Genomic DNA, 25,122 nt, shown 5'->3' with positions numbered 1-25,122 from the left:
AAAAAACTATTTCATGTACAGAAACTAATGCCTTCATCATAATTGTGAGTTAGGAATTACATTTATATAACACACACACACGGAAAGAAAGCATGAGAAATGATTTTATTTTTCCACAGCTAATTCTGGTTATAGGGCTAAAACATGGCAGGGTTAATTTTAACTGGGGCTTCTTTGCTGTTGGAACCTGTTCTCACCTCTGCATAATTTAGCCTTTCTCTTCATTTCAACACACGTATCCTCTTACATTTTAATATTCTCTGCACAAGGATAAGGCATTGTGAAAGTCATCATCACACAAGCTGTGCTGAGGGCAGAGGAACTGCATCCAGGGTTGACAACACACATTGTGTTCTTTCCCAGTTCTCCCTCTTCCTGTTTTTCCCTCTTCCAAATTTTCACAAAGCCTCCTCTCATTGAGCTTACAAAGGCCCAGGGTCCTTGCCATACAAACAATGTCATTCAAATGGCAGTGCCAAAAAGTCACTCACAATGGCTTTCAGTTCTACTGTCGCTCTGCGATAGACTTAAATAAATCTTTAACCTTGGCTGCTCTTCAAGGACTGATCACAGGCACTCTGTTCAATATCTGCCTTTTCATCTCACAACTCCTGACTTTTTGAAGTGGCTATTATATTTCTTCTGACTGTACTAAACAAAAATTCTTGAATGCATTAAATACTAGGGGTTAGATCTTTCTGGTGAATGAAAAAGTTCCACGTCTTTTGAGCGAGTATACATATATACAGACATAAACACGTACTCACGTACGTATTACCTGGCATGGAAGCAGTGACCAGCAGCTTCACTTCACACTGTTCCTTCTTCATTGTCTGCTTGAGGTCCTTGAAGAAGAGGCCCTCCACGTACCCAACCACCTCCCACAGGAAGGTCAGTGTGGCAGAGATGGCGTCCATCCCCCACTCACACGGGGTCCTCACAAAGTACATGATGAGTCCCACCTGGACCAAAAGAACACCAGCCTCAGAGGCACGTTATTCCTAAACTCATGCTCCTGGTTTTTCTTTTTCTAAAATTAAATCATTCCTTCATTTGTAGTCTTTGCTCAAACGCTTCCCTTAGCACACTCAGTGGCGTTAGCCAGGGGAAGACAACAGAAAAACTTGGTCAAGCTGGCTTTCATATGGATTGGATATTTTTTTTTTCCTCCTGAGCTAGCCAACAAGTGGACACTGAGAAGGAAGACCATATTTGTCATAGACACAATGAAGGAATTACAAACATCGCCTCCACTTCTAGATTTATAGTGTGGGCTAAGTTTACCACGCTGCTATACATGCATATGACTATGTCTGTTATAACAGAAAGGGAGAAAATGTCAGCAAAGATATTTGTCTGCCTCTCTGTCTGGATTGAGGGACAATTTCAAAATAGTTAATGTGCCTCAGTCTCCAAACAGAATGCATATTCTTTTGTGTTTTAAGAAGAAGAAACCTGGCTGTAGTCTAGTTTATCTGAATCTTCTTCGAATCCCCCATGACAGCGCCCCTTACCAGCAGGAAGTAGTTTGGAAAGAACGACGCCCAAATTCCCAAATATTGTGTATAAATGTTTGTTTTCATTTAATTGGACTTTGTTATATAAAATAAAAAAAGAAGAAGAAACAACAGATAAATCTGAGAGGGGTCAGAAAGAAGCTGTTGGAGCATGATAAAGCATAAGAGCTGCTGTGGAAAACTACACTTATAATTTCTATCTAGCGTATGTGTGTGTGTGTGTGAGTGTGAGTGTGTGTGTGTGTGTGTATGTATGTGCTAAACAGCAAAGTGGGAGAAGGTGGTGTGAAGACTAAAAATGACATGAACCACCTAACATAGGGAGTTGCCTAATGCTAAAAGGAAAACAAAGAAAATAACATTTTTTTGAGGATCCACCATATGCCAAAGATTGTGCCAGGCAGGGCTTTCCCTATACTAAAAGTGAAATCTTCTGTTGATCCTCCTTCAATTATACAACTATTGGGAATTTATCGGGGAGGGATCCCCATGTCTCTTTCTCCATATCCCTGATTCCTACCAGAAATCATTTCCAACCTGTTAGCTGCTGAGACTCACCAAGTAGTTGAACAGGATGTGTGATGTCTGAGCTGGAAAGTCTCCAATATTTAAGAGAAGTTTGCGTAGCATGTACATTAGCTCATCCTGGAAGAAGAGCAGATGCATAAGGCCCTCAGTCAGCAGCCCCGCTGTCAGAAACCAACTGCTTGAAAATAGAGGTTAATTTTCTGAATTTTTGTCCAATAAGTGATTCCAATTGTGTTCACCACTTTAACATGGCAGAGGAGAAACCAATCCATAGATACTGATACTATATGTGATTCTTACCAGTTAAGTGAATGGGAAGACGTTTATGGATAATATATAAATACCACCAAGCAGTAGAAATTTTTATTTTAAAATACAACTTTGCACTGTGTCTACTGGTAAATCATGGGAGAGTTGTGTACTTAGCTTGTTTTATTTGTCATGGCTGGCCTGGTGTAAATGGAATGTGGAGAGGACCTAATTTGAGAAACTAACATGAACACTAGCTTAATTGACTTTCCTAATTTGGTTTCCTAGGTTTCAAATCAACGAGATAAATGAAGCCAAGGAAAGATAAATTGAAATGCCTGTAATTAGCCCGGCTTCCCAGAAACCAAACGTAATCTTCCAGTGAATATAATAAAAATGGAAATAATTTTTAAACACAAGTTTGTTTCCTTATTGTCCAGAAAACTATTTTTATTTGATACCTTACAGGTGCTCTGATAAGTTAGCTTTCTGGGTGATGGAGAACGTTAACCCATTGGAATAACTCCATTAGCATTCCAGACTACCAAACATCTAGAGTTCCGTGAATGTATTCAACCCTAAAAAGTTCAACATCATTTAATCTTTGCTTAAATATTGAGAATTTTTCAAGTCTTGGGGTTACTAAACAATGTACCATGCACACATGGAAAAAAATCAGTTACCAGAGAACTGTTAAGTGCATTAACAAAAGTTAATATTGTGCATCATTACATAAAAGATACTTACTGGCTTCACATGAGAGTACACTAATATCACTTGGCAGAACTGTAAAGTCCTTTGCTTGCGCTCAGCAGAACTCATAGCTAAAAAGAAGAGCAACTCACTTGTCTATTGCTGATGGTCAATTTTTCCAGAAAATGTCGAAGAACCGTTGATGGATCTTCGATTAGACAGTTCCACAATACTTGCTGGGCCACAGCACTGACTTTAAAAGAGAAAAGAAAATGTCCATAAGTAGTTTCAAAGCAATTTATTAAACTTCAACGAGTCCTTTCTTTGTGCTTTCAAAGCTTTTCTGAAGTTGTTATTTTTCTATCATGAGAGTTCCAGGAATCTAATTGCTGACCTGCCAGGAAAGTTGTACCCATTGGCCCAATATTAGCATGATGGTTATAGGGAAACTGACCCCTTAAGAGCAGATTTGAGGCCGCTCTGCAGGAGGGATTTCATGACTGGAACTGTAATTTGGTCAACAGCCTATGCTTAGGGCTCTAGAGTGAACCTACTGGTGTTCTACTAAATGGTCGTGTTGCCAAACTCTCTTCTCATTGTTTATATTTATACCTACAGGTTTGTGCTTGTCTTATTCTTAGTCAAAGACTTTTTTTTCAGTGAGAATTGCTTAAGACAGAGACTCATGATTGGTCCAAGTCCTGAGAATAAGTGGTTGCTAGTATTCAGCCATACAATAGGTGTTCTGTATGATCTTCCTTCTATCCAGGGAAGGAGGAGCATTGAGGAACAGTGGGTGTAAGGAATGCTAAGAGCTAGCAGATGGGTACAACTACTGTACAATGCTGTCTTTGGGACATGATATAGCTGATGAAAAATACTCTCAGCAGGTGTGGTTGTCTGTGCAAGACTAAAGCAGTCAAAACTCCAGTATGGGGAGCAGAGTGGCTTCTGAATCTGTACTTTTAGCTCAGGAGCTTTTGGCATTTGATGGCTGTTGAGGTATGGAGAGTTACTTTTCTTTGGGAATGTGACTATTAGCAATTTGCCTCTCCCTCAGTGGCTAGCCCTACATCATTTGCATCATTTGCATGGTCAGCAATAATTGAATGCAAGGGGCTATTAATAATGATAACAATTTTGAGAGGACCCGAGTCTAAATTCCAACGCCTACAAGGTGGTTCACAATCATTTGTGACTCCAATTCTAAGAGATCTGATGCTCCCTTCTGGTCTCTGGAGGCATCAGCATGAATGTGGTGCACAGATGTATATACAGGCAGAAACCATGCACATAAAAATAAAATTAAAAAAAAGAAAACATTAAGCTGGGAAGGAGAAGGGTTTGTGGTTGGGTGAGTTGGAGGTAGAGACAAGGATGCATACGATTAAAATTATGCACATGTGTGAAATTTTCAAATAATTAATAACTATTATTTTTTGAAAAGTAAAATGCAATAAAGCTCATATGGTCTTGATATGAAAAGAAATGGCCTTCTGAACACTTTCTGTATTGAAAAGTGGAAAGCTGTTGGTTTTGTTTTCAATGAATACTTTCTTGTACAAGGAGAAGAAAACAGGAGTGAGTTTGTCTTTAGGTGTTGGCATTGCTTTGCAAGCACTGCCTTTGCAAGTATGTGCACTTGTCCTCACCTTGGAGACCAACTTACTGTCGGCAACGCAAGACTTCATTAAATTAAAGTAAAATTTGATTGCATTTTGTATAAATTCAGCTTTAAAGTTTTAATTTGTATTTTATATAAACAATCTTTCAGATTCTACATGTGTGCCTGGTGCAGCTTTGTAAACAAAATGTAAGATAGTATTGTTTATGTAACTGTGTTATTCATGGATGCTCTTGGCCTAGAGACCCTTTTGCTCATTTGTGGGGGGTTTTAAATTATTAAGCTTTCATATTAATAATATAAATCTCATGTTCTTTCTTGCAGTACATATATTAAAAACTGAAAGAATATTAACCTTAGCTGAGCCTGGTAGCATAGGCTTGCACTTCCAGCTGCTTGGCAAGGGGTGCTGAGACAGGAGAATTTCAAGTTCAAGGCTAGCCTCAGCTGTGTGTTTAAAGTACTTCATGAGACCTGTCTGATTTTTTTTAAAGGAAGAAGAGGACTGAGGGTACATCTCAGTGTTAGAGCTCTGGGTGATTATGTGCAGGGCCCTGGGTTCTGTCCTTATCAAAGGATTAAAAAGAAAAAAGAAGAAGAAAAAAAAAAAAAGGCCAAAAGGAATATTAACCTGTTGTTCATTATAAATATACCTTATTTTATTATTTCTTCTTTCAGACTTATCTTACTGGTATATTAGGAAAGACAATGAATTAGGAATGAAGGCTTTGGCATGACTAAATTAATAGCTAAGATTTCTGAGATAGGAAATAAAACCCATTAACTCCTTGATAGTCGAATATGTACTGCCACATTTTCTGGTCATAAAATTGTTCAAGGACCTAGCAACCTATTTTAATGAAATTTCTTGGTAAAGGTAACAAAGGTGGCAAGAGAGGGAGGTAGAGAGAGCGATAACAATAGCATGTTATTATAACATGTACGTGGAACAATCTAGCATATCGTAGATAGGTTCTATCTTCGAGAGAAAAATGCTGTTTCCCATCAGATGAGCAGGGTAAGTAAGAGGGGAATGGTTTGACTGGCCAGATGATACCTGCCACTCCATCTTCTCGCACCTCTCCATCCTCCATTAAATGAACAATGGGAAGGACCGCTGCACAGATGCATGCTGGGAATACTGCTTGTGGAGGCTGAGGCACATGGTGGTTTGGTGTGTGTTCAGTGGTGTGTTCTTCATCTGGAGGGAGAGACAAAAATTCCTAATGCAACAACAATTCGCACTTCAAATTCTATTTTACAATACAATCTATAATATTGCTAAAAATAAAAAAAAAATTGTGACTTGATAGAAAGTCCCCCCTCTAAAAGCAACAAAATGAACCCGATTCTCAAGCACCATTACTAGGATTATATTTCAGAGAAAGAGAAGCACAGACATATTGAGAGAGGAAATTAGTTCACAACATGAAATCAGAGAAAATAAAATTCTAAGTGAGGACTAAGACATGCCACATGTCACAAATATGTGAGAGATCATGAGCACGAACATTGGGTAGCAGAAAGCATGTGAATTTGGGGTAGGTAGTGTAACACGGTCATATTAACGTCCTCATGTGATAAATACAATAAATATTAGCATTGATAATTACTTCACTTACAATAAAGGAAACAACAGGAAAAGTACTAGAAGTCAAGAAAGGTAGCAAAGTTACTTAATAGTATATTAATTAATATTAATAATAATAACATCAAAGTCAGTTATTAATACAAAATAAACATTTTTATAGAAAATGTTGAGTCTTTGAGTCTCCTATCTTAACTTCTGGCCTTCTGAGATTTTAGAGGTCCTGTGACAGGCTGGAAGATAAAAGCTTTATCCAGTTCTAACTTCTCACTAACTGCATACAGGACATTGAAAATGATAGATGGGTGGGAAGATAGAAAGATGATAGACATCTGCCACATTAAAACTTTACTCACTTTTTTTAAAAAAAAATTTGAGACAGGGTTTCTCTGAGTCTGGCCTGGAACTCACAGAGATTCCCCTGCCTCTGCCTCCTGAGTGCAGGGACTAAACACATGTGCCATGTGCCACCAATTGTCCAGCTTTTGTTTTTGTTTTGTTTTGTTTTTTGGCTTTATTTTCTTTCAATAAAAAAATGTGTGAGACACTCAAAGAAACAAGAAAATATCATTCATATTCAGGAAAAAAATACAATCAATAGGAACTGTCCTGGAGATGCTGAGATGTTATGGCACTTATTAGGCAATGGTTTTAAGGTAGCTATTATGAATATGCTGTATTTTAATTAATATAATTGCCATATAAATGTAAAAGTGATTATTACTGAAAGTTAACATTACAAAACTGTGTTTTGAGAGATATATTTTATCTTTTAATATGGAAGACACAAATCTTAGTTTACTCATAAATTTCAGTAAATGGATATAGACAAAATTCTCCAAACAAAAGGCAGAATTAGTGGAATGGATAAAAAAAAATTCAATCTATGTTTAAGATTCAGAATATTGTTTCAAAAATACAGACATAAATCATGTGAATAGAAATGATAAGAGAGTTGGAATGGTGAACTTTATACTAGACCATGACATTTAAAGAGAAAAGCTTTACAGGCAAGGATGAATGTATTTAGATAAAGATTCAGCTTATCAGGAAGGTTAATTATATGCACATATGCATATAATAGTAGAACTCTAAATCATATAGAGCAAATAATGGCAGAATCAAAAGGAGAAAGAAACAATTTGACAATGATAACTAGAGACTATATACTTTTTCATAAAAGAGCCGCTAGACAGAATTCTCAAAGAAATCAAATGCGAACAATGCATACCCAAAACGTCAAAAGAAAGAAACACTGCTACCTGGAGTAGAGCAGGACATAGGTAGCAAGGAAGCCAACGCTAACTCACACAATCTGTGCTTTCTCACTCTACTGTGATGAAATCAAATGTCACTAACAGTAGGAAATTTGGGGAATTCACAAATATGTGAAAATTACCTTGACTCTAAAACACCAGTCAATCAAATTACTCAGGGGAAATTAAAAGGACTTTGATACTTATGAAAATGTAAACAATATATTTCTAATTTTGGAATTCATCAGGAACAGTGTTTAAAGGGCAATTTGTACCTGTGTTATACTCAGGTATGTATATATTCTGATACTGAAACTAGATGCTGGCAACACAAGAAATGAAACTGTGTACCAATATCCCTTATGAACACATGGGAGAAAATCCTCTGCAAAGTATTGTCAAGTGGGCTCTAGTAAGAAAGTCTGCATACTATGAACATGATGGGTTTTCTCTGAAATTGTATAACATATGAAAAAATAAAAGTAATACAAAATAACATGTCAATTAATGAAGAAAAAAGCCCATGAGAATTTTAATTGGTGCATAAAAAACATTTGACAAACATAAGAACATTTCATGATTAAAATACTAAAACCCTGAGAATCAAAAGGACTTTTCATCACATTACAAAGTCTATTTGCTAAAAATTCATGGTTAATGTTGTAAGTGATGGTAAAAGACAAAATGTTTCCAACTTAGGACAGCGAGCAAGACAAAAATAAGTATTGCCACTGTTTATAGTAATATTGTCCTTGAAACTTAGCAGGGCTAAGTAGTTAATAACAAGAAATATAAGGAAACTACAGTAGAAAACAATGAGTAAATTATGTTTGCAAATGATATGACTATATATATGTATATAAATAATATATTAAGGGAGATACAAAATATCACTGGAAATAATAAACTATCTCACATGGCATTGGTAGTGCATGCCTTCAATCCTAGCACTTGGGAGGCGGAGACAGGCAGAAATCTGTGAATTCAAGGCCAGCCGGGTCTACAAAGGGAGTTCTAGGATAACCAGGACTGTTACACAGTGAAATCTTGTTTCGAAAAATGAAAATGAAACAAAAACAAAACAAAACAAAACAAGAAATTATCCTATCAAGCTTTCAGGTCTTAAAATATATATGGAAAAATTAACTTTTATTGCTAACACAAGTAAAAAAAAGAACACGTTTCTATAAATTGGCAACAACAAAAACAGATAAAACACAAATAAATTCAACAAAGGAAGTATAATATTTGTAGATTGAAAACCACATACATAAAATTGTATGAATGGATAGATAACCAATGGATACATTGATTAAGATACATCTGTCCTTTTTGAAGAATATTGATGAACCCATCTTAAAATTCACATAGGAATGTCAAGAGATCACGAATAGCTAAGATAATCTTGGAAATGAAAAACAAAGTAAGAAAGGACTTTCACTTTCCAATTAAAAAGCTTAACTAGAAAGTAATAGCCAAGACTGCCTGGGGTTGGGATCAACATGGAGACTTAAACATAGAATCATGAGATAGACCATTTCATTCTTAGTCATGTGTCTTTTGAAAATCGTGCCAATAAAATTGGGATAGTATAACTAGTAATTAATAAGTGGGACAACTAGGTAAATCTCAGCAAAAGAATAAAGCTGGACATTAGTATCACAAAAGCCTTGAACTCAAAACTTGCTCACATATCTAGACATAAGTTCTGAGCCACAAAGCACTTCTAATATGAGAATATAGTTGAGAATGAAGTAGTGATCAAGAACAGCGCGTTGGCCAGAGGACACACCTTCAGCACTGACTGCTGAACGTACGGACCAGACTGACCCTCTGCGGAAGGAGTAGTTCCTGTGGGATGTGCTGGAGGTACAGGATGGACTCACAGACAGCCGTCGCGATGTCAGATTGGCGACTTCTTCTACTGGCAAACAGAATGGGGAATGTGAATTTTAGTTTTAGAACCCAAATTTACCATCACCACAAGGTAAAGTTGTACTTATGTCAAGTACTGCCACTGTCAGACCAGATGCTTACGCAGCCTTACCACATACTTAGAAAACAAAACATAAACTTCTACAGAAGCAGAGAATCCCTTATAAAAATTTCCCACAAGAAGCCAAATTGAGAATTAATAAAATTATAATGGTTTACAAATCATTTTTTAGATAACCATGGGAAAGCTATCTGTAGTTGGGAAGGCTAAAAGTGGTTAACGGATGAACTCATTATTAGTCAGGCTCAGTGTTTGCTGTCTGTGCATGGCAGACTCAGCTTCTCTCAACCACAACCAACTGGCTGGCTATCAGATGATTTGTTCAAGGTTACTATCATTCTCCAGGTACAGGACAATTCTAAACATTAGAAAATAGCATTTTTTTTTTTTCTCTTTGTGAGGGGCAGGTAAGGGAAGGCATTCCATGTGGTGTCATCCTTGTTTATCTGAAAGCAGATCCTTTCCCGGTGGCATGCGCCCTTTCCCCTAGATGTCACAGATGTGAAGGCACCTTCTTCCTCAGGCTCTGAGTTGGGTGTGCATGTGGGCTCATAGCAGGCCTCTTGGGTGATGGGAATGGCGGTGATAAGGCTCGCCTCTCGACCAAGACGTTTCTTCTCTTCTTCCTGCTGCAAGTTCTTTAAGATGTGTTCTGCCCTCTGATGAGAGCGGGACACAGCCCGGGCAGAGAAGGATTTCTGTGGAAACACAAAACCGGTACATGACTACACATCTTACAGGTCCATAGGCACAAAGAGTGATCCAACAAAGCCCTGAAAGGTGGAAGTTTGCCTGTAGAAAATCCGGCCTAATTGATACCTATCTGCAACCTATCTGTCTAGACACACACACACACACACACACACACACACACACACACACACACACACCACCACACATATTAAATTTCTACAGTTGGTGACATCCCCCCTTACTCACTGTTGTTATTCCTTAACAATGTCTATGACTTCTAGAAACAATTTTATTTCACATGTTCAGGTGATAACAATCCACAATTTAAGCAGGAAGAACAACTTTTATTAAACTATCTCAACATCCTTAGTGCTGGGATTAAAGGTGTGAGCTACCACTGCTTGGCTCTGTTTCTATTTTAGACTGGATCAATTTCCTGTAGCCCAGGGTGGCCTTGAACTCTGTCTCCCAAGTGCTAGGTGTGTGTTACCACTGCCTGGCCTCTATGGCTAGCTCCACACTCTGATCTTTAGGCAAGCTTTATTCATTAGATCACAAACAAAATATCATCACAGTAATTAACATTCATCAATAAATCCTGCAGCAAGCTGAAAATACTTTGTAGGAGAGTATTACTAAATGTAAAATAGGACACAGGTTGAATGTAAAAATTGAAGTGAAAAACATTAAACCAATCGACCATTCTACAGGCAATAGATAGAGACAAAGAACAGGTAATTCATCCCATGTAATACCTATACCATTATACAATTCATGCCTTCTTTACTCATGATGCTTATACTGAGATAGATGCTGAGAGCTGTAGGGACAAAGTCAGTGATCAGAGCAAGGCAGTGACCACTAGAGTCTTTCCTGGTCAATTTGAAGCACAACAGTCAATTCGCATCTCTCTGTTGCCCTAAAGTCACATATGGTTATAGTGACATCTGGAGATCTTGACTAAATTACAGAAGCTCCACTAGGTAGGATAAGATGAGACTAGCAGTTTATACCATGATAAATTGTACAACAGATGACTGGTACAGTGTTGGATCACATAGTTTATTTTCAGAGGCAGGTAGCTAAGCTGGTCTGTTATAAGGCATACTGTAGGAATTGGAAAAAGAGAGAATGCATGCTGGATATGAAATCCGAGTTTTGTTTTGTTTTGTTTTGTTTTTTTATCGATTATTGGGAAAGAGTTATTTGTATCAAAGGAACTTATGACTTGCATGGGAGAAAAGCCAAAGACACTTATATTGGTGGAGCGGATGCTTGAGTTACTGCACATGTGAGAGAAGAAACAGGTGTGTTTTCCTTGTCACTGAGGCCATGAGGCATGGAGACAATATACATGAGGGATATGAGTAAAATAACATATCGTGACTCAAAAGGGATTGAACAAACTGTTCTGCAAAGAACACTGCAAATGCCTAGAAAAATCTACGCATGGCCTGCAAAGATGTTCAACTCAACTTCATATAGTCAACTAATGTTCTCCAAGATGTGCGAATTAAAATACCAATAACTTATTGTACCATTCAAAGTAACTAACACATGAATCGTGTGAGCTGAAGTCTCCACCACCCCCTGCAAAAAAATCACATTGGTGTTCAAAATTTTATAGATCGACTGACTAGAATTTCTTGTTTGTGAAAAGAAGGAACATTACAGACTGAAAGCCAAAACTATCTTGGGCTATTTTTAGTTCCCTTAATAGCTACTAACTGCAAACCTCTGCAACTGACCTAACAACCCTCCCCCCGCTTTTTTAAAGCCCACATTTAATGGATACAACACTCCTGGGTACCTTCCAACCCCCCAGAGAGGAGACGAGAAAGAGCAACTGGAAAACCACGTCTTTTTTCTGGGGGGGGGAGTTTAAATTCCCTGTGGAAGTGGTCTTGAGTGTCTCTGGGGGAGGGGTCATCATTTGGCAGCTTTCTGAGATGCAGCAGGGTTTGGAGGGAGATGGAGAAGGGGGCCTGGGTAGAACCTCCACCATAACATATTCGACTCTGTGGGTATATGGATGCCAGGGGCTGGGGTGAAGCTTCCAACATAACAGTAACCACTGCCAGGCTAAGACTATAACACGACCAACACTACTATACCCAAAAGCCCCACGTTTATCTTTTTTTGAAAATGTCCCTTTCCCAGTTCCCCCAGAGTGACTATTTCTGTGCTCCCATCACCCCAACACCAAGTATTAAATCTAAGATCCTGTCACTTAAAACATTCAGGGTAGTATAGCCATAGACACTAAGAATGTTTGATAAGACACATAGGAAATCACATTATTTTATATTTACCTAAAATTATATATTAGTTAAATGAAGTAATGCTACTTGGAGTGCTAATACTACCTGAAGAGCCCTAGACTATCTAACCAAAACCCCAGTATGAGCATTTCCTTTTGGATTGTTGGTCAGGGAAGTTCCAGACTATACACTATTGCTGTTGCCCTTGGTCACCTCACAAGATGACCAAGGCAAAGGTAGGTCCCTACAGCTGACAGCATCATGACATTTAGACAAAGGACTCAGAGGAATTGAACTGGATCTGACCCAAAGTCTCCACCCTAAAGACTGACTTTCATAATACTAGAAAGTGCTATAGCAGCTGACCAGGGAGAAAAAAAACCAATCATCCTACTCCGCTGTGATACCTATGAACCCCAACAATAGCCAGGAGGCAAGGTATCCCTAAAGGTACAATAGTGGCACTTGCCTAACACCCTTTTCTAATAAGTAAACTTTGGGATGTCTTAAACTCATAAACAAGGTAGCATCTGAAGCACAGAACTTCTCATCTTTCTTCTATAACTGTCCACTCTCCCTACCTGTGTATTTAGTAATTGCATTGATTAATAACTTTTTTTTTGTTCTGAGACTACAGAGGCTCAGGAAACTTCTTCCAAGGTATCATTCAGAGTAGCATAAATCTGTATTCCTAAGCCATGTCACTAATATTTGATTCAGAATTAGCTATTATTTATTCTCCTTGGAGCAAGAGATAAGTTTTGCCTTGACAACAGAAAACATAATTTTGTATAAAGTACAAAAGGTAATGGTATAATCTTTCTGGATGTCTTTTGGGAGATATATGACATACATTTGAAATATACAAACCAAATTCTGTCAATTCCAGGGAAATTTGTTCATGGACACAATGGTGAATTTGCACTAAAATGTATTCCATTTCTGTTTTTGTTTCCTTTTTGAGTTTTTAAAAAGTATTATTGTTAATGTGGAGGTATGCTATTCAATAGATGATAAAGGTGTAACTTGAAGACTCACTATTCCAAAGGCATATATTTTTTTCTGTGAATATACTTAGCTGTATCTCTTACATAGCAATGATACATAAAGGACTGTAATACCTAAAGTTTTGAGAGATGGTGGCAATGACAATGGTGGTGGTGACAATAAAATGGGAACTAGACAAGAGCTACAAGCTGCTGACTCTTCATTTCTTACTCTTGCTGGACCCATGTCTTCAACCACCAGGCAGCTCATACACTGCAGTTAAATTAATGTAACAACAAATAGCAGTAAGCCACTCTGTTTACCAGTAAATAAATGCCTGTTTGATGCTTTGACTTAGCTTGATAGAAGTTAGTTTCTACTATTCCTAATACTGTGGGTCACCATGACTTTCTGTGTTATTGCATTCTTATGACAAGAATGATCAAATGTTTGCATGCATCCCATGCAAGGTGGAGATATGGGAAAGAAAGGGCCTGGTACTCACAGATTGGTCTTCGTTAATGGGGTCCTGGACACTCCCGCTGCACTGAGGGACCCACGGAGGGTCAAACATTGGGACAGATGGCATTCCAAGTACTGGTGAGGGCAGGGTGAAGTTTATGCTGGGAGGCGGGATCTGTTAGTTGACACAGAAGAGTGAGGTTAGTAGGACGGAGTAGAAGCTAGAAAGAGTCTGAGGCAGAATTGAACACAGAACACCTTAGTAGGTGTCAAGGGTCTGGGTGGCTCCTTAGAGGCATAAGAAACACCAAAGAAAAGGGATATTTTCTAGGACTTTTCTGTTACATGGCACAGGATGATCCTCCTTGGGCTTCAGTGTGTTCATTAGTGAAATGAAGTATTTTAACAAAATGATCAAAAGTTATGCTGTTTGGTCTATTCTGCCCCAAACATATGTATGTGTGTAGACAGCAAAAATGCCAGCATGGTTACAATCCACACTTAGGCCCTGGAGGATGGCAATGAGATAGTCAGGCTGCTACTGACTTCATTTTTGTTGTTGTTGTTGTTCCATGTTCTTGTGTGTTCCAATTTGTGTAATCAAATGGTATTTATTTATATATGAGTTAGGATTGCCAGTACAATCAGAGCACTGTGCACTGTGCACTGTGAGTCTGTGTTCCATGGATTTAAACAAGCCCTGGGTTGGCTGTGCTGATCTAGTTTCCGTGGACGTAGCATCCCTCACCTTAAAAATCTGCTGTGCTCCCTCCTCCATTCTTGGCCAGACCTGATAGCGAAACCTCCAGAGTGTGTGGAACTTGAGGACTGCATTCAGCCTCTGTACGGTTTCTGCATGGTGGAACTCGGACATCAACATGTCTGACACAGCTTCAGGGACCTTCACCGCACACAGCAGGAACATGGCGGCTAGAGACAGCCAACAATAATTAGTCAGCTGCACAACTTAAGACTGCCTTGTTATTTCTGGGGTTGAGGGGATACGGGAACTGCTCCTATCCCCTCACAACCACTCCCCAGGCCGCCAACAGTGGCCAAAGCTAACAATGCTCCAGCTACTAGAAACTAAACAGCAAACTTTGTTTGACCAGGACACATAGCAGCTGGTGACAAAGCAGGGGCAGTGGTGACATTTCAGCAGAATACTCATTCTAGGTGAATTTCTTTGGTTCGTGGTGAAAAGGGAGAGCCAGAGAAAGCAATGAAAAAAAAAAAAAAAAAAAGGTTACACAGTGAAATGTACTACTCAGGAAATGGCTAGAGTCTTCAGTAGCAATCTGAGGATGACACAAGAAGACAGTCTGCAAAATAACCTCAGCTCCATCCGCTCCAGGAAAAGTAAATTCTACTCAGAACAGCTGCCCTTCCCAGAGATTGAGGAGCAAAAGGTGATTTCACATACCAGAAGACTTAAAATCTAAAGTTTGGTGAGAGCTAAATATTAGTTAGAGAAATTGGGATGTGGCGGTAAGTTGAGGGCTTGTGAATGAAGAGAAACAGGACTATAGCACAGATAGAAGGGCCGATGGCAGACATGAAGACATAATCTACACACACTTTTTCTTCCTACAGCCCCAATCCATGCTTAGTTGTGTCAGCAGAATAGAGGTTGGGTCCTAGCTCTCACACTTCTTTGCTACATGATCTTGGGCAAGACTCTTAACCTTGCAGCATCCGTTTCTTCCCTGGAAAATGGCCAGGAAGAATGATGATGAGTGCTCGATAATGCCGGACTCCAAGTTTCCTATCCCAGTGAAGTAAAATGATGCACAGGAAAGCACTCGCAACTGTCTGTGCTATCTCACCAGCACAGGAAGCACTTTGTGAAGTGAGAAGTGCATTCATTTTTCTCTAGCAAAATGATATAAAGCACAGCTATCTAGAATGCACTGTCTGTAGGTCTGGGTTGGATTTTATGGCTCTCTGATCGGAGTGGGACAAACTTCCACAAGTTCCTTCAACTCTGACTTGAGTTTGTAAACTCTATAAAATAAGCTACTTGTGCCAGGCAACAGGGCACGTACCTGTAATCTTAAAATGAGGCTGAGTTTGAAGGCCAGCCTGGGCTATAAAGTGAGACCCTGTCTCAAAAACAGCAGCAATTGAAAAAAAAAAAAAAAAAAAAACAACACCAAAAAACAAAAACCAATTAAATTTCATTAGTAAAATGAGACATAATTCTACAATAAATGCTAGTGTTATTGTGGTCACTAGGTTTTGATAAATTATTTGGTCTGCTAGCTACATAAACCTCCACGCTTGGTTTTTAAATGTATTCCACTCTGTTTCAGTTTTTAAACACCACGTTTATATCGTTCATACATTATGGAAGAGTTCTGCTTTTGACTTCTTACCAAAATAGTTTTCTCATAACAGACCAAATAGTGTGTGTGTGTGTGTGTGTGTGTGTGTGTGTGTGTGTGTGTGTGTAGCAATTCTTTACTCTTAACACCTTCATAAAAACCTCTGAGAAAAATTAGTTCTCTCTGCTTTCATGGCTTGGGAAGCTGAAAGCTCTGTTTCATCAGTTTTGGGGGGGGTCATTTTTTTTCTGCTGAATTTCTCTAGACCTCTGAAGATAGAGAAGGTCAGTGCTTCAAGGCCATTTCTGTACGCCTTTGTTCTACAGACCCCTCCCTTCAAGAGACACCAGGCATCCATTCCTCAGCTGCCACAAGCATCAACACTCCAGTGTCTTACGAGTCACTGTAAATGTCACCAGTTACTGTTCACTTAAAATCAATTGCTGCTTTAATTTCTTTATTTTCAGGCTAGAGATGAATCTAGAATGTTGTTCACACTAAGCAAGTGCTCAGCCAGTGAGCTGTATCCTTAAATCCTTGAAGTCTCTTTTTGTAGGGGCCTCACTATCTATTTCAGACTGGACTGGAACTCAATTATCTAACCCACGCTGTCCTCAAACTCAGGATTCCCCTGTTTCCATATCCTCGGTGATGGAACTGTAGGCACACATCACCACAAAATTCATGACTTCAAAAACCATTCTCTAGAAGTCTGGAAGCTTCCATCATCCTGACAGAATTGAAAGCCTCTTTTCTGTTTCAACACTGTGGTCACTAATGGCCACAATGGCCAGATCTCACGTAGTGTTTCTTTACCTGCTGCCCCTGCCATGTGCTCATCCATGCTGAGAAGAAGTTCCCAGGCAGCAGGCTGGATATCTCCATACATCTCCTCTGTCAGAATTGGCGCTGCCTTGATTAGTAGCGATAAGGGAGCAGGTGACAAGCTCATCACCTGGGGGAGAGATGTAAATCATATTTCAAATCTTTTAAGACAAAAATTACTTCTTGAACTTAAGAACCTCCTCCCTTCTCTCGTTCCCTTGGGTGACCTTAAGATATTTCCTAAAACGGGAGAGGATTTAGGTGACAGGCCATGCAAACTATATATATTATTAGGGAAGTCAGAAAAAAATATCGATCTTGTAATATTTTCATCATACATACAAGAACAGTTTTACAATAACTCAAAATATTAACCATGGAGTATAAGGCACCTTTATAGGAAAGAAAGAAAGAAAGCAACAACCACAACTTTGTCTTCAAAGTTCTGGTAGGTTTTTTAAAGCTTTCTTTCTTTTATTTTCTCCATGCTAGCAGATTTCCACTGGAAACCACATGGGATCTGTATAAAGGAGCTCATTTATAAATTTAATTTCCAAAGGCAGCATGACCTTGAATGACATTTCCCTTTGAAACAACGTGATTATACACTATGGATATGGTCCCACAACTACCCACAAAGTTCTACTTAATCCATTATTTCTCATAATGTAGGAAATATATGCAGATTATAAATAAGGTATCATTTTAAACATTCTAGGAAAACATGAAAATCCCTTCATCCCCATAAGGGAAAGGGATGATTTCACACTTGGCTTGTAAGAGCAAAAGAATAGTGTGTCCATAACTGGATAAGTAGGCCAATGCATTCTTTTATTTAATTCTTGACACAATCCTTTGAGATAGGTATATTCCTATAATCCTTTTCTCATTGATGAGATAACAAAGAGCAAGGGGAATGAAATTCCTCACCCAAGTCTCAGAGCTAGAGAAGTAGCCTAGGCATAAGAATGAGAATGTAGATGGTCTCATATGGAAGCCTGTGGATAGCCATTACATGCTAAGTAGGAGATTAACTCCATTGGAGACAGTAGAGTGTGAGAGGGGCAGCCCACCCAAACTTCTAGACCTCATTCTATGTCTCTTCTATTTCAACTGGCTGTCTTAGCAAGGAGTTTTCTCTCCTTGCACACTTGGTGGTACATTGCTTTCCAGTTAGGAGGACATACATATCAACACAGTGCCGGCTTGTGTCCCAAACACTCATCAGTAGAGTGTAAGGGGTCTCTTTCCTGTTAATGCTTCATGAATGTTTCTGACCTGAGTGCCCATACCTGAAGCCTGATATACTTCAGCATTCCGGAGTCCTTCTTCCCTTCCAGATTGACATCTGAAACTCTCTTCTTCAGGGAAGGTGTCCTCAGGCACGACTTATCTGAGCACTAAGAAAAGGTGAGGTGTGTATCCAAAGTGCTTTTACAAAACCCATAGTGTTTTACATCCCCCAGCTTCCCCATGGTACCATCTTCTAACTGAAGGTATACATACATGCATGCATGCATGCATACATACATATGTACTGCACAGGCCCGAACTTTCTGAAAAGCATTGGTTTTGTTGTGAAAAGGGGTATTCGATAGGATTCCTATGAAACTTCTCTTTTACATTTGAAGAAACAAGGATACAAGTGTGGCATGATCTGACCAAGTTGCAAAGCTAGTTATTTGCCAAATATGGGAAAGACAAAGGCTTCCTGAGTTTTGTTTCAGGTTTGATTATGTTCTGTCAAGTGGCTGAAAAAAGAAAATTTTAAGTAAAGGTTAATCCAGATAAAATACACTCTAGTCTAGGGTACAAGTTGAGGTATGTGTCAGGGAAGAAAGAAGTATTTCAAGTGTTAAGATGCAGACAGGGCAGACAGGGAAGAATAAGTTGATACTTCCCATCATCTCAATGGAAATTGGCTCAGATACAGTGGCTTTGGGGGGAAAATAACTATACATCTTAATTGCAAACTGTGCCTTCAACCTGGTTCCAGAACAGGCGGTTTCATTTACATGCCTGCCTCTGACTCCCAAGGTGCCAAAGCCTGGAAGGGTCAGGGCAGTTTAGAGAGGAATTGGTCCTTCCTTGTTTATTAATCCTGACTTGTGATTCCTTCCTGCTTTTTGTTTTGTTTTGTTTTCATTCCAGGCTGTGCAGGCCCTCACAGAGTAAAGCTCAGTAACTTTGCCAGGGCCAGGCCAATGAAAAACTTTCTCCCTCTGTGCCAAAAGAAAAACTAAACTTAAGCATTTTTGGTAAAGCTTCACAGTGTGATAGATGAAGATATTTTGAAAGAAAAAGCAAATCTACAAGCATGTACATGCCCCAAGAAAGCCTCTTGAAACTCTGACAAAGAATCCAAGACAATGAATCTGTTAAAGGGCTGGTCTGGGACCAACTTTTAAAATGAACCTATGCAGGAAAGGAGATCAGAGCTCCAGCTGTGTTTTGGAAAGAAAAAGGAAAAAACAATGGTAGTACATTCTTGAAACATAAAACAATTGGGAAATAGGCTGTATTAAGAGTATACATACACACACACACACATATAAAACACACACACACACACACACACACACACACACACACACACATATATATATATATATATAAAACCTTTAAAATCATGTATAGCTATAACTTCCCACAGAGATGTAGAAGATGTCTTACATCCCTATGGAAAGGTTTGTGGTATTTAAAATCCCTACCTGTGTGCTTTACCTTTCTACTCAAAAATAATACATGTGCATATCAGAGTTTTTGGAAAAGACAGAAACTATGAAGATAACAGAAAATCCCCAAATTCCCAATTTAATAACAGTAATTACTTTGTTTCATCCACTCTTTCTCCCTTGATGCATCTTAGCAAACAATGATAGCTTTTACACAACCATTTCTATGATTTTTTATGTTATGGAATTTCTGGGGAGTAATGATTTTAGATGTTTATAAGTGTATTCCTTTGTCCTCTGGCTAGACATTGCATCCTTTTCATGGTTACATACAAATAATTATTCTTGGTTAAATGATAGGACACAATAGTATCCAGTTCAAGAAAAGCTGAGCGGTTACACCTTACCCAATGTGCTAGAAAACACAGAGTCGTGTCTCATTCTGTCTGCCAGCCCCCTTTGAGACACCACATTCACATGTTGGCAAGAATGCTGAGGAAGCGCGGTGTGTCTGCTGGCTCCATGATACCTAGGTTGTGGGTTTCAGTGGAAGGGGAAGGAGTTGGATGGTGTTTACATTGGGTCACAGGCTGGTCACTGTGCTTGAATGACTTGTTTAGAGTCAGGCAGCAGATATTAGAGGTGGGAACATGTGTGACAGGGACTTGGTATAATGTGTTAATGCGTTTGAGTCCTGAAGTTCCTTTATGGTATAACTCTTGACTCAGACCAAACTACTGTGAGAACTTTTTTTTTTTTTTTTTTTTTTTTTTTTTAATGAAACTCAAGTCAAAGGAACTTAGGCATCAAATAGAATGAAGGGCTATTTCTCATGACTTCTAGTAGTGGTTTTTGAAGAGTTTGAGATCTCACTGGATTACATGAATGGTTAGAATTAGACATTAAGCAAGAATGTATAAAGAAATCTGGGAAGAATAAACCAAGACAAAGGATGTAATTCATCACTAATGGAGAACCATAAATTTAGCTGTTTGCTCTGGGATGGACATAAGCATAGATAGCTATTGTATAACAGAGCCACTGTGATTACATGCAAGTGATGCTCGTGAAATTGACATGTTAACATTCCCACAAGGAGAGAGGATAGACACTCATGAGGCTGGCTTAAGACTTTCATTAGCCACCCTGAGATTATAGGAAAGGGAATTCTGTTGCCTAGGAGAGTCCCTGGAAGTATAGCTAGTTGTGAGTATATAACTCATTGGTTCACCAGGCTGGACTTGAATGCAATCTTCTTTGGTTTGCTGGTTCCTTCTCTGTATGAAGTGAGTAGATATTTTGTTGTTTCCTCGGGACAATTCACTTAACAAGAACATTATCCACTACTAATGTGGTTTTACCACAACAGTTATAGTCAAAAGAGGGCCATAAGATCTCTCAGGGATACTGGGGAAGTCTGACTACTGCCATGAGATTTGAAGGCAAGGGCTTTGTTTCTTTGGCTTGTTACTGATATTACTGAGGCAGTCTTATGTATCCCAAGCTGGCCTCAGACTCACTATGTAGCTAAGGAATATTTTGAATTCTAATCCTCCTACTTTCATGTCCTGAGGGCTGAAATTACATGTGTGCCCCACTACTACACATAGTTTATGAGGTACTACCAGACAATTATGCATGCTAGGGCAAGTACTCTGACAAGTAAGCTACATCCTCAGTGTTCCTTAGTTTATGATTACACTCTGAACAAAATATGGGCTCAGCATGGTCCAGAGGTTCTTCACAACTCTGCTGAATAGATAAACGGATGGATGGCTGAATAAAAGGCCAAGGAGGAAAGCATAAGCAATACTCCATTAAAATTTCGATAAAAGGCTAAGGAAAGAGAATGATATTTATTAACCATCAGAGTGTGTCTTGTGCTTATCAACAAAAAGGTAAGATTTCAGTGAAGAGATGGAGTGATAGTTAGCTTTAACTGTCACCTTGGCATGAATGGACTCACTTGGAAAGACAGTCATAATGTGGGATTGTCTATCCCTGGCTGGCCTATGGGCATATGTGTGTGTGATTGTCTTAATTCAGTTAATCAGTGTGAGAAGGCCCAGCCCACTGTGGGCAGCACCAGCCCTAGGAAGGGGGTTCTGAATTGTATAAGAGTTAGAGAAATCAACTCCAACATGAATGCATTGGATTTTCTCTGCCCCTAACTGTGGATGGTATGTGACTAGCTGTTTCTAGTTTCTTTCACCTTGACACCCTCACTAGAATACACCACAATCTGGAATCATGAGTCAAAATAAAAAAGCTTTAATGTAAATACCCCACAGAAACACTGAATTATTAACCACTGCTACACAATTCAACTGCAGTTTTGTTTTATATGTTCACATTCTCAAACTGCTTGGAGAATGTATTAATTGCCCACTCTAAGCCCAAACCTGGTGTGTAAAGTCCTTAATGGAAAGATATTTTTATTTTCCTGCTGATTTACTTTTAAAAGATTATCTATTCTAATATTTTGCTAACAGGTGGTGCATAGAAAAAGCTTGTTGAAGTGAGCAGGTGTTATACAAAAATCTTTTTTGCAAAACCATTTGAGAAAAGCACCTGTAGAGGAAGCCCGTGGCTTTCAGTGGAATGGGCATTTTGACTATGCTGCCTGTTCAGGGGCAGGAGGGTAACTGGAGATTTTCCTGGCAAAAGAACTGCAGCCATGGCTATTCTATTCTGCCAGCTCAGCTGAAAGAGTGGCTTAATACTTGGAAATGTCATAGGGTGTTCAAAGAATTTTCTTAGCATCGTTTGACTCATCTGTAAATGGTTGAGCCATTTATTACTTATTTCATAATGTATACTTCTAATAGCTCTCTATTGATGCTCCAACAAACTATCACAGGCTTCATAGCTTATTACATCCCAGGTTTATTTGTTTGCTTGTTTGTTTGTTTTGTTTTTGTTTTTCTTTACAATTCTGGGGGTCAGACTTTTCAAAGAAACTGAAAGGTTCCAGGAGGTATTCTGTTTCCTTCACTTTCTCTGAGTCTGGAGTTTGCTTGTTTTTCTGGGTTCATGTCCCCTCCCAATTCTGCTGTCTCTTGTCATCTGCTCTGCTTTAGATTCTCAGAAGTTCTTTCTTCCTATATGAGGACACATAGGACAACCCTGAGCCCATATGGATAATCCAGGGCACTCTCTCACTGTAAAATCCCTAACCATACCTGCAAAGTCTTTCTTGTCATGTTTGTAGGTCCCAGGGAAATGTTCTTCTAACCTTTACTTACTCATCACTTCAAACTCCCTAAATTTTTATCTATGAGACAAAGCCTGGGGAATGCTCCATGTTTACTTGCAAACACAGACAAAGCATCTGTCTGTCTTGCACATATCATCTGCCTTTTCTTAGAGCTGCATAGATCTGTGTAGTGTGTTTTATATAACTGTTTTTTGCATTTATTTCCAGGGCAGATAAGAACATTACTATAAATACATCTTTTCTCCTGCCCATGGTATACTACCCAGTGACTGCTCACTCACCTCTTTCTGTTTCTTGCCCCTCAAAGCCACATTGCTGATGTTGTTGCTCTCACGCAGGGAGTCCACACTGTCCCCATACAGCAGCTTAATGGCCCTGACCAATCGAGCACAGGAACGGCTATGGTGTAGGTAGCAGTGTGGATGGCAGTAATCCACATGTGTACAAATGAAACTTTGTTGATTGCATAGTAAGATCATGACCTGGAAAAGAAAATTTAAAAAACAAAAACAAAACACCCACATATTCAACAACCAGGCAATGCAGGAAGTTGTAAAGTCAATGCAAGAACTCTTAATCAGTGAGCAAACTACAGGAACTCAGTAATTCCCACAGGTGGATAGTTAGCTGAAGGTCTCTGATCATGTGGCCTTTTTTTTCTCCCTTCATACTTAATTTAATTAGTAAAAGGATATTTTGGAAATACTGAGCACTGGTTGTGAAGTATATGGCTTCCAAATAGTTTCAAACTCCTATCCCAGCTTCTCCACTGTGAGAGGAGCCAGAAGGAAGGACATACAATGGTGAGTTCAGTTCTAGAGTTCTCTAACTTGTCCTTAACACCTGGGTACACCCTTAACTCTCCCCTTTACTGTGCAGTGCTTGAAAACACCTCTGCACCTTCAGTCTGGATAGTCGTCAGGAACTGGAACTTGAACCTCACCAGAAAGCCTCATTTCCAATGCCCTATTCTGACTTTTAAGCCATTCTAGCTCCCTGTCTAAAATCATTTAACTTATTCAAATACATCTCCTAAGATTTCACATTAGGAGTCTAGAAATGAACTCAGCTGTTTGAAATGATACAGTTATTTTAAGACAGAAACAAATTTGCAACTGAAATGTACAAATCGAAATCACAATTCTGGTGTTCAAATTCTGGAACTTGCACTTGCAGAGCACGTATCCATCACCGAGCTACATCTCTTCAGCCTACATTTGTGGCTTGTGTTCTTTTGTGGTGCTAGGGACCAAACTCTGGTAACTGTGCATTGTTAGGCAAGTGCTTTGTCAATGAGCCATGCCTCCAGATCCCAAGTTTACAACTTCAAAACGTTTTTTTTTTTTATTTTATATATACGAGTGCTTTATCTACATGTCTGTAGGCACACCATGCATCCCTGTAGCAGTCAAAAGAGGAGGGTGTCAAATGCCCTCGAACTAGAGTTACAGACAGTTGTGACCTGGATGTGGGTATTATGATCTGAACTAGGTGCATAGCTTTTAAATCAATCTTCCTAACAGAAAGTATGTATAGCATAACTCTCTGAATGCTTCTGTCATCCATGAAACCAGCTTCCACCTTGACAACTAACCTGGGAAGGACTGTGCACCATACTGGATGGGAACAAAATGCAAGCATACACAGAGGAGGCCAACTGAACCTCCTTGGCAGAGTTGCTAGAGGCTGCCTTAAGACTGACATGTTTTGCTTATTCCGAGGCAAAGAGAAAAGCCATAGTTATCTTTATACTCCTGTCAAGCTAACAATATCTAAGCCTCCAAGGTTTTCAACAAATATGAATGGTGTCTGGTAGAATATCCAGCTCATCTCCAGATTTACTGTGTATCTTCGGATATGCTGCTTTACACTGAAGCATGAGGCAGACATATATAAGAATTCTATGGTTTCTGTGTTATTACGAATCTGGTGTCCAGGAGAAACTCCAAGAAATCTTTTCATGTACGCACACACTCAAACACACACACAATGCACTAACACACTCACACAAGCATGCACTCACACAGTATATCATTAGACTTTGCCTCAGAGATATCTGATACGAATGTTTTGAGGTTAGCAACAACTGGTTTAGCAATCTATACTTTGTAACTTTAAAATTCTGTTACTGATAATCCTTTAGTGGGTATATTTCTAAGATGATGCCTGGTGAGCTATACAATCTGCTACTTAAGCTCTGTGAAAGCTCCTCCCATTGAGCTTGGGT

General features: G+C 39.0%; 1 protein-coding gene across 1 annotated transcript in view; it reads right to left on the bottom strand.

Annotated features, from left to right (window-relative positions):
* The window catches only part of Unc80 (unc-80 homolog, NALCN channel complex subunit), a 195,664-nt gene that overhangs the window by 49,891 nt on the left and 120,651 nt on the right, over positions 1–25,122 (bottom strand). The window contains exons 29-39 of the mRNA XM_051190388.1: positions 23,177–23,377; positions 18,296–18,403; positions 16,995–17,133; positions 14,603–14,784; positions 13,898–14,029; positions 9,963–10,149; positions 9,248–9,379; positions 5,669–5,812; positions 3,140–3,240; positions 2,076–2,162; positions 779–962 (exon numbers count right to left, since the gene is read on the bottom strand). Of these exons, the coding sequence (XP_051046345.1) occupies positions 779–962; positions 2,076–2,162; positions 3,140–3,240; positions 5,669–5,812; positions 9,248–9,379; positions 9,963–10,149; positions 13,898–14,029; positions 14,603–14,784; positions 16,995–17,133; positions 18,296–18,403; positions 23,177–23,377 (1,597 nt within the window). The remainder of the gene's footprint in view (positions 1–778; positions 963–2,075; positions 2,163–3,139; positions 3,241–5,668; positions 5,813–9,247; positions 9,380–9,962; positions 10,150–13,897; positions 14,030–14,602; positions 14,785–16,994; positions 17,134–18,295; positions 18,404–23,176; positions 23,378–25,122) is intronic.

The sequence above is a fragment of the Phodopus roborovskii genome, unplaced genomic scaffold, assembly GCF_943737965.1.
Source record: "Phodopus roborovskii unplaced genomic scaffold, PHOROB, whole genome shotgun sequence".
NCBI lineage: Eukaryota > Metazoa > Chordata > Mammalia > Rodentia > Cricetidae > Phodopus > Phodopus roborovskii.
Note: the sequence above shows the minus strand (reverse complement) of the source record. Positions and strands in the feature narration are given on the sequence as shown.